Source organism: Zingiber officinale, chromosome 5B (genome assembly GCF_018446385.1).
Source record: "Zingiber officinale cultivar Zhangliang chromosome 5B, Zo_v1.1, whole genome shotgun sequence".
Lineage (NCBI taxonomy): Eukaryota > Viridiplantae > Streptophyta > Magnoliopsida > Zingiberales > Zingiberaceae > Zingiber > Zingiber officinale.
In genome coordinates, this window is record NC_055995.1 from 128,867,832 (window position 1) to 128,878,754 (window position 10,923).

General features: G+C 45.1%; 1 protein-coding gene across 1 annotated transcript; it reads left to right on the forward strand.

The window, feature by feature from the left end:
- The first annotated feature begins 4,822 nt into the window (after positions 1-4,822).
- LOC121985971 (protein LONGIFOLIA 1-like) lies at positions 4,823-7,579 on the forward strand. Its single transcript, XM_042539718.1, has 4 exons — positions 4,823-5,090; positions 5,173-6,507; positions 6,588-6,792; positions 6,875-7,579. Exons 1-4 carry the CDS (start codon positions 4,923-4,925, stop codon positions 7,477-7,479), a joined length of 2,313 nt encoding a protein of 770 aa, XP_042395652.1. The 5' UTR covers positions 4,823-4,922; the 3' UTR covers positions 7,480-7,579.
- Positions 7,580-10,923: the final 3,344 nt, after the last annotated feature.

The window sequence follows — 10,923 nt, forward strand, 5'->3', positions numbered from 1 at the left end:
ATAATGAGCCAACTGGATTGTAGCGCGAATCTTTGCCCCTCCCCCATTAGTCCAATTGTTGATTCACGATAGGTTGCATAGAAGCCTTCAGAAAGCACACAGCTGACACTTCTTACGGCCGTCCTTCACTTGATGACGACGATATGTTCATCCACGTTGAGTGATGGCAATCGCATAGTGGGAGAGAACTCCTGGTGCTCCTCATGTTGAAAGAAATGATCGAGAGGGTTAAGTCACGATCGCCTTCTCCTTTCTTCTGACCCCGTGTTGTCTTTGGAGACATGAAATTAAGACATTCATTGCCCCATGTTGAAACAAGTTCTCAAGTCTGATGCATTAATTCATCATAAATTAAACCTGTCTTCAATATTTGCATGCAGTAGTGGATCAGTTGGCCACCACAAGAAATTGTAGCTGGCCACGCTGGCCAGTTCATCTGCGATGTACATTCATTGAATTTCTACGAGTAAATCCACCAAATGCAGTCAAATCTGCATAGATTATACTTGTTAGGTTAGCTGACATCAGCAAATTATTGCCAACCCATGAGCTTTCTTCTTAGAGGTCGCTTCGCCACCTTCTATATTATTCCCGCTTCTGTTCTGCTCTCTTATCCACAAGTCCAAGAAGGGCCATGTGACATGAGCACAGGGCACCATTCACATGGAAAAAACAAAGGAAAAAAAAATCACAATAATGTGGCTTAATTTGGTTTCACTTTCCCAAACATGGAGTGAGAAGACCACCAATCACCCATTGTTTTGGATTCATCCATAAAGGAGGAAGATTGTCTATTTTTAAAATTAATCCAGAATTATTTAAATTAAAAAAAAAAAGACATGATGACCCCTCGTGTTCATCACATATCCTTTGGTTTTCAATACAAAAACCCTGTGATCACAGCCAACCAAGTGGCCCTCACTCCATTCCTGCCATGGCCATGCAATTGCTTCTTCTCTCCCGAGATTCCCTAATTAACAAACAACGCCACAGTTGCTGCTTTCTAACACATGGCCACCTCTTGAAGTTATGGATTATTTACGTAGGTGCCAAAGCAAAGATGATGGTTCGAGACCAGAAAACGTGGGAAGATAGGATAAGCGTCCATATAGAGATGTCACGTACGTTGGCTCTCCATGTGTCGATTGATCAATTGATCGATCCATGAGATAATAATGATAAGAATTATAACTTGACAGAAGGTTTTCGAAATGTTCAGAGAGGTCATATACAAGAAACCTTTAAACTAACCACTGAATCAACTTCGAGCCCCAAATACTTATGCACAGCTTAGCCAACTATTCTTCATTGCTTCGTCGTACTCTCTTGAAACTAAGGAATAGAGTAGGATGAAATCTAGCTAGTTTTTTGTCAGGAAGATTATGCTCGTAGGGTCTCTGTTATGAAACTCAGTCTGCAAAGGTGAACTTTCAACTGTTTTTCTTTTAAAATACAGTGTGGGACTGACTGCAGCCCATTTTCCATCATTGGCACAAGTTTCATCCTGGTCAAAACACAAGCCCATACAGTGCCATAGGATAGGATCCTTTCATCGCTTCATTAATAATAGAGAAAGTTTCTGGGGGTATGGAAAAGAGATATTTACACACAGAAAAAGGAGGCAGCCCCTCTCGCTATTCGTAGCCGTGCAGTTGTTGCCCCTAACTTATTACACTCGCTCACTTTTATCTTCAGGTACAATGGAATGTGAGAGGGCAGTGGCTATACTAAGGTTGGGAAACGTGCCTTCTGCCCTCAGTGTTTGCGCCATCCACTTTCACATCACCAGCTCATGGGAAGCAACGAAACGGCATCTCACCTCCTTCTCTGTTTCCTTCCTCTGCAGTTTCATGGATCGAACGGCTCCAGGCTAGAGATCGAGCGGACGGGCTCTGCATGATTGCCTAGAGTGGGTGTAGTTGTGGAGGTGATCAGGGATGCACGTTGCTGCCTGCATGAATGCATGTGGGTGGGATCAACAAAAAAATCTTTCATGTTTAAGGGGCACATAAAGATGTGATGATATGACAGATAACAGGGTAAGGGAATAGAAGAGATGCTCATGGGATGCAAAAAAACAGAGTAGGGCAGTCATAAATTAACTATAAACAAAGTACGGAGTTAGAATCACCGGAGAAGCAAGTGTTGGATACACAGTGCCACAGGCGGAAAAGGAAGGGCTGGGGATCCTTTGAGCCTTTTGCTTTGTCCCTATCTGTGCTGAAAGGAGGGTGGATGTTGAGCATAACCTAAGCAAAGAATGTTGAAATATATTGCACAAACGGAGCTGGCTCTGTCTCTAGAGGCACAATTTGCTCACAGATGGGGGTGACTTAAGTAACTAAATCAGCTAGAAAATAGTAGTTAATTATAGCCCTGGCTCATTCATGCATTCTTTGTTTAAGCGATGTATTGTGTTCTTGAGTCAAATGGACAGATGAAAATCTAGCAAACTCGTGCTTCTTATCTAGAATCAAATCACATGATTGCAAGTCTCTATGAATGTACTTGTGTGATGTGATGTTGTATCTATCTCAATTAGGTGCTAACATTGATCTTGTTTGCTATCTGTAACATCACCTAATAAATGTGACACCAATTTTACAGTATTTGAGAACAATGAATTCGCAACAGCTGTTAATTTAATTCGCTCATATGATATTTTTGTTTATGCCTTTTTATTCACAAGGTAATTAAGAGAGTTAAATCTCTCTTAATTATATTAAATGATCTTGTTTATCATTTAGGATGGTGCCATCTGTGATTTAAAGCAAAGAGGCCAATTTGCTACAGTAAATCATTGCATATAATTCTGGGATCAGCTTGTTCTTTTAGGAATCTCTTTTTTTAAAAAAAAAAATCATGTGATTGGAGATTGTTTTATCCTTATCAATTTGAATACCCAATCTAATTGAGTCTTTGTGCCAGGGAACCACATGCGTCGGACATGATTCAACTAAGCAAATAAAAGATACAATAATGCACATTCATTCTTCTAATTATGAGTTTTTTTTTAAATAATTGTCATGATATGAATAGGAAATTTCATTGTAGGTTAGCTTAAAGATGGAGCTTAATATATTTATATAACGTTCTTCTAACCAATTGAAGATTTTTTTAATCAAACTAAATGAGTGATAAATATTATGGGAATTATTTACAATAGTCTAACTAATTGACGTAGTTTGAGTTGTGCGCATGAAAGCAAACCTTTGAGGGGTGTTAAAGTTGTTTGCACAAGGCACCTCCAATTATTAAATCACTCAAAGATTGTCACAAGTAAAATGGGCAGGAAAGTATGAAGTTAGACAATGATCCCTCTTTAATTATACAAACATACTTGGACATTTCTAGGTACAAGTTGAGAGAAAACTTACAGAGATTGTGACTACGCGATCTCTAAAACATTAAGAGTTGTTTAGCTATTCAGTCATAATTTTAGTCATCGTCCTTAATTTCAAACTCCAACTATTAATCTCAGGGATTATGATAATTAATGATGATGCAGGATTGTTAAGGAACCGTATATAGAAATCATAGATCATGTTTACACTCGCATAAATGCTAGTAGTTGTGTTTTGAGAAAACCTCTAAATGGACTACACACATGACTTAGCTTATTGTATGTCTAGTGTGGGGGTAGAGGGCTAGGGGAGTTGAGCTCGGAGCAACAAGTTCAACTTTAAGGGGTTCAGTTCGTCAATTGTGTTCACTTGCAAAACTCTCGAAGGGTTCAACTCATCAATTATGTTTACTTGCAAAACAATAAAAGTGTGATGTTGTCATACTAACCTCACCTAACACGTCAATCCTTTAACCTAAAATCTTTGAACATACAATTTATTTTATTACTTGATAAATGGTAAATATGATAATAGGCCCAAATTTGAATTCAAAGTTATAAACTTTAAATGTTAAATTTTTATTTAACTTCTAGCTCAAATAGATAATAATGTGAGATGACTTCCTAGCCATGCCATCTTGGCATACAGTACATTTAACTGCATTGCAACGTTAAAATCTTATTTTATATAGGTAATTGAGTGTTGGAATGAGATGGAAATGGATTTTTTTTTTAAAAAAAAACTCATGAGATGAAAAATGTAGTATATTTCAGTGGCAGCTCCATGAACATTGTGATTCAAGACATGTATAGAGATGGTACTCACTCCAAGTTTGTCCTCGTTGAGGTTAAACCGGCAGTAAATAAACGCCGATGCGGCCACCGAGAAGTAGTCACACTCCTGCTTCTTGGACGCGGTGCGACAAAGATGGTTGTCCAAGTTCAGGCGACCCGTTCCTTTTCCGCGTCACGTGCTGCGGTGATGTCACGCCAGATCCCTCCATTACAATTACACACTCCCATAACACTTAATATAATTAAATGCTTAAGCTGCTTAATTTAATGATCACTGTAGTCGATATTAGTACGGAGGAAGCAGTAATAAATGAGATTTAATTTACCGCTTGCCTCGAAGTGGCAAGTCTGAGTCCAAGTCTAGTTGCGTTAAGATAGAGAGGGCGAGCACTGCACGTCGATGTCGTCGTCATGCGGTCAAATTAACTCGGCCTGGGCTTTGAGGGCATAAACGAGCGACACTCGCTTTCGCTTTCGCTTTCGTCTTCCGGGTTCTGACACTGCATTTTACTCCGCGGACTGGCCACACAAAAATCTACGTGCAGCGGGTGAGCCCAGAACCATGAAGCGAAACCACGTCACGCGGACGCATCCGTTTATTTATTGTTCCTTACACAGGGGCATTATCGTCAATGTGCCGCCCATCGCCAACGCTTTAAAAAACTAACGGAAGTTGCTTCATGAAAGGAGCGAGGAGCACAGGCTTTTCCCGTGGGTGAGCGGGAGAGGAGTGAGTTGGAGTTGGGAAGCAGAGGAAGCTGTCGACGCGGAAAAGAAAGGAGGAATGTTGATCGAGATGACGCCCGGCGTCGTCAGCCATGGAGGAGTCCTCGAGGAGCAGCGCCTCGAGCGGCAGATCGGCTGCATGGCTGGGTTCCTCCAGCTGTTCGATCGTGGACATATCGTCGTCGGCAGGCGTGGCTTCTCGACCCGCCCGCTCACCACCCCTTCGGTGAGATTCTGTAGCCGTGGGTGGGTTTTTTTTTTAATTGAGTTTTTATTTGGTGTTCTAATGGTTGGACGGACGGTTTCAGATTGCCGGGTCGAGTTCGCCGTCGACGAGATCAGATTCTTCTTTGCCGTCGTTGTTTAAGGAGAGCCAGCCTCCTCCTCCCTCTTCGCCGGAGATATGCCCTTCCTCCCCAGAGAGCCGGGCAGAGACACCTGCCCGGCGGTCACTTCCCCTGCCGCTCCAGGTCTTTGAGACCTGCGACGGAGGGAAGACGTTGTGGAGGATCCGCGAAGGTCCAAGGCTCTCTCTCGACAGCCGCGCGGTGATTGACGCGAAGGGAAAGCTCCATCGGCGCCAGATCCAGACGGCTGCTCAGGTTAACACCAGAGCCCAATCTGACGCCTCCGAAGCAGGGGAGGAGCAGAGGCGATCTACCAGCGTCGTTGTGCGGCTAATGGGTCTAGAGGGTCTTCCGAGCCATCGCCACGAGGGGGGAGCCGAGACAGATGGGGCCAAGCTCCGGCGATCTTCCTCTGAGTCACGCGTCCGGAAGGATCCATCGTGCAACGGCTTCGTTGACGTGTGCTCGATCCAAAATGAACTTCCGGCTCCTGCAAAATCTGAACAGATCTCCACCGAGGAGTTCTTTAAGTCAGTCAGCCTGGCCAAGTTCAAGCTCGATAACACGAGGAAGGCGATGCCGCCATCCAAGAACGCACAGCTGCCGCGGAAGGTCTTCGACGCCGAGGACTTCTTCCCGGATCCAAAGCGTCCTGGGACGCTCTATGGAGAGATCGAGAAGCGGCTAAGGATGCGAGGAATCCACGAACCTGCGAAGGACATGGAAACAGTAAAGCAAATTTTGGAAGCGCTTCAGCTAAAAGGACTCCTCCACTCCAACCCTTCTCACGTCGTCAATGGCCGCCGCAGTTCCTACAACAACCAGCGCCGGATCCAAGAAGACGCTCCAATCGTCATCATGAAACCTGTAACCAAGCCCCTACGAGGGCCGACAAGCGAGTTGCCTACGCTGCCGCCCAAAAGCGGCGCTGCACGCCAGGCCCCGCCGCTTCTCCGTCGTGAGCGCTCTCCTGTCGATCGTCTCGTGAGTGTAGGAAATGGGCGGAGGAATCGAGAGCCAAAGTCATCAGAGAGGCCGAGCTCGCCGGTGAACCGGCGACCACAAAATACGGTGGTCCACAAGAGTTTGCAGACACAAAGGAGGACCTCACCTGGCGTATCCCCAAAGTCTAGTCCAAAGAGATTGGGGCCGGATTCTCTGGCTATCCGATCGCCGAGAAGCCGGCGGCTGACGGATCCATCTTCCGAGGAGAGGGCTCATTCACTGGCGGAGGACGATAACTCCACCACGTTTTCCAAAAACAGCAGTATTGCGTCCTCTCAATTGGACATCATGGTACAATTGCCTTTTCGCTCCTGCACCAACTATTTCAATTAACTCGAGATTGTTGTAAAATGTGAGTTTTGGCGCTGCAGAGACGCAAGGCAGAGGAGTACAGAGGACGAAATATCCTGGAGCGCTGCGACAAGCTCGTGCACAGCATCGCAGCTTTCACCGGGACGGTGCAATCGACGGAGTCGAACCTGCAACCAAGCCCCGTTTCCGTACTCGATTCGCTCGCATTCCTCAGCGAAGAGGGTTCGCCCTCCCCCCTAACCAAGCGCTCCATCGACTTCAAAGGTACTCCCAATACCCTACTCCTCGATCCCCTGTTGGCCCGAGTTTGTGGATTGTCACAGTAACAGCCTAATCCTATCCCCAGATCTTCTGACGGAAGACAGGGAGGAATCACAGTGGTCCTCGATCGAATCAACCATCGGAGGGGAGGCGGACGGCGGACCGGAGGGTGTCGATCCCGACTACGCCTACGTCAGTGAGGTCGTCCGCGCATGTGACCACTACGGCGACGCGTGCGCTTCAGTGTACGCGATCCTGGAGAAGCGCCGAGCTGGCGACTCGTGCAAGGCCGGCCGTCCCCACCGCCGCCTCATTTTCGACACGGTGGCCGAGATCCTCAACCGGATGCGCCAGGTGTACCCCTGGGACGCCTTTTCGCGGGTCATCAGCTCCCCTCCGGCACCGCGCAGGGTGGAGGTGCTACTTCGACGTGTATGGACAGATATACGGCACTTACGCGAGCTGGCATCGGAGGCGGAGTGCGGCATGGAGGACGCCGCCGTGGGTGGTGCGGTGCGGAAGGACATTGATGGAAGGACGACGGGCGACGGATGGTCCCGGCCGGGCCCCGAACTCTCCGACACCGTCCTTCAGATCGAGAGGCTAATCTTCAAGGACCTCGTCGCGGAGACAATCCGCGATCTCGCCACCGCTCGCCGCCTGGCTCCCCGCCGCAAGCTCGAATTCTAAGATCCAAAATCAAAATCTCGCGCTTGGATCGAGTTTGAACGGTGCCGATGTAACAAAAGTTGTAACAGTGACATTACTAAGAGGATGATTTCTTTCCCAAGGCACGTGGCCAGGTTGATATGGGCCCCCGCCGTCTGCGGATGAGCACGACGGGGGGATGGCGCGAAAAATATTGAACGGTTTTTTTTGTGGCGGCAACGCAAATCCCACCAACTGCCTAACGTTGCGGCAGTCATATGGTGCTGTCTTAGGAGTCGGTTGCAATGCTCGTGCCCACCCGCTGTTGGAATGCTCGTGCCCACCCGCTTGCTGCAATAAGACGCGGTAGGCCTCTGCTGCGCTCTAATGTCTCCATTTTGCGTACAATATGGGCCCACTCACTGCGCTTTTAGAATTACGTTGTTCTTCGTTCTTGGCTGGGTTGGGCAGATTTAAGTGGTTTTACTAAACTAATTATGCTATGGACAATTTCATGTGACTCGGCTGCAGGATCAGGCAGTGAATTGCGTCAGGTTGATTGGTTGAGTAAATTGTTCACCGATGAATACAAGGACGTTTGGGGCTGTGTATTAATGACTTCAAGAGGAAAGGAGCTTTTTGTTAATTCAAAATGTGCTTGGGTATTTTGAAATGATTATGTATGATCTTATTTGAAAACGGGATAGATGGTATACTAGATAGATGATTGAAATATTAACCGGAGGAAGGCTTTTAATCAAAGAGAAATCAAAGAGAAGGCTGCAAGCAAAAATAAAGATTTTCTCTACACATACTCAAACGACCAGACAAATGTCAGTGTTAAAAATCAAAGAGGATCCTTAGCGAACGCTCTCCGACGCTTAAGTCAGTATAATGTCCAAGTGAAAAATTAAACAGTAGATATGTAGCAGAGCGTGTGCATAGTAAAAATATGTTCCAAAGCATATATTGTCATTAGAAAGGACCCCTATTATATACCACCTCTAATAACCTCTACAATCATGAGGTGACAGAGAATATCGGGTGTCATAAATTGTCGAATAAGGGAATATGTATTCTAGGAGGCGTATAGTCATCATCTTCCGTTATTCATGTACACCCTTTTGTAACTAACGACATTAATGAGGCGATTAAAGGAATATACTATTGTAATATATATGTTGGCTAATAAAAAAGTAGAGTCACATTCGAGGAAGGTTCTATTAAATGTCCATGTAATAACAGAAGAATATTCTTTAAGAAACAGTTGTTATTTTCTAACAGACTGTTGCGATTCTCTGACAATATGGTTCCTCGCAAATATCTTGATTGGATATTTAGTCGATCGGGTGTATATATAAAATTAGAGTACTAAGTATGGTAGGACGTTTGGCCCTTAAGACCGTTCAGATATATGTTGTCTAATGTTGGAGATCTGATTATGAAGTAATGAGAAGTCAAGTCCCCTAGGTCCAGATGGTTTTTAAGACCAACTGACCATATGTAGGGATACTTGTTTCTAAAGAATGGTAAACTGAGCCCCAAAAGACTCGAGCAGTACTTTCTGTCGATCATCCTTGTATTAGGAGGCTTGCCCCTGAAATGATGTCTGAGCTCTAGAAATCCGTTTAATTTTTTTTCTAAGATTTGCCTTTTATGTTTGTTCGGCAAAGATAAGGATATTGAGTCTTGTAACCCTAGTCAGCTATATACCCAACCGCCCATGCCCAAAAGGTTGAGGAAATGAATAGTGAAAGCTTATATGTTTGACTGACTATATGTTATGTTGTATTCTGAGAGTGAAAGGCTTGATCCCTAAGACCCGAACGAATATATTCTCGATCGTCCTTGTGGCAAGCCAGTAGCGGCACGAAAACAATCAGTTATACGCTAAGTATCCTAGCAAAAGAGCGACACACTAGGCCCCTCAGGCTCGGTCGACTCTAGGGTCGGTCGTCCTTGTATTGAGACCCTTAGCGCTGGGCGAGGAGTCGTGCCTTGTTGAGAGTGATCCTTTGACTGCCACCTCCCCTTGACTAGACTGCCACCTTATCTCGACTTTGGCTGTCCCATCTCCCTGACTTTAACTGTCACGTTATACTTGGATCCGTTTGTAACAACCTATATTAGTTGCTCAGCTTGCTTGGGTGCTATTTCGAAGGGAAGAAATGTATAAATTACAAGTGATCCACTCAAAAAAGTCGAAAGACGAGCCATCGGTGAACTGTCTCTAGTGTTAACTAAATCGTTGGACTTCAAGAAAAAGCTAGGAAGATGGAGCCATAAGTGGAAGAAAGTCTCTGGTCAATAATGTTTGTAAGATTGTTAGAAGAAAAGAAGGAAACAGAGCGTTAGAAGGATGACTAGACGGTGTCATGGCTCAGCCACTTTGACGCTCAAGTCAGTAGGGAAAAAAATGAGAAGATGAATATGTTGGTACCCCGTGGTAGTTTTGATGTGATCAACCAAGTTATGTTAGATCCTGTTGGTATTTAACCCCTGTGTTTAAGTGTGCAGGAGCTTAGGAGCACAGGAAGTCGAGTGAAAGACGCAACTAGCCAGAAGGACGACACGGGAGAGAGCCGATGAGCTCGGTGCATTCGAGGGACGGGGTGCTGCAAAAGAGTACACCGACGAATGAGAAGGACGCGCTTGGCAGTCCGAGGGATGAGAAGTCGAGAGAAACACTACTCGAGGAGAAAGCCAAAAAATGAGTTCGGGTGAGCCCTATTCCGATTTGCTAAAATCATCCAAGCGAGTAGAGCAGCGGAAGAGCTAAAAGGGAGCTACGGAGCTGTTGGAGGTGCCCTCATTAGAGTTAAAGGTGCCTCCGCGCCTTTCAGTGGGAAGGCACCTTAGACTGGGCAGAAGTGAACGTTGGCAAGGATAAAACTTTATCCTCGCTTGCCTCACTGGAGGTGCCTTCCACCTTGTTGAAGGCACCTTCCAGCATTGGATAAGGTTTCTTAAGGGCTATAAAAGATCCTTGGACCTAGGAGATAGTTAATCAACTCTTGTATTCATTTCCTAGCAACTGTCTGAGTAATCAATAGATATAAGAGGTTTCTCCGCTTTCATCGAAGGAGATTGCTTAGAGCCTTTTCATTTGTCTTGGATTAACAACCACCTAGGTTGTAACTAAGTAAATCCCGTGTCTCATCTTTCAGTTTATAGTTGTTTAATTTTTTTAATTATACTATTGCTACTAATCTGAGTTGAATGAACGAGAAAGGTGATTTTTTTTTTACAGACAATTCACCTCCCGTTGCTGGCCCTGCTGCGCCAACAGAACAGTAGTGGAGAAATGTGAATATGTGCACCTATTAACGTACCTGTGCCCACAGGAGCAAACTCCTTTTGTTGAGGTAACATTTTATCTTCATTAATTATGTGTCATGCCACAATAAGTAAAACATCACATTGTTATATCTCTGCCCTATCAAATAGTCACACCGCTTATATCCTGTATTAATATAATTATACTGT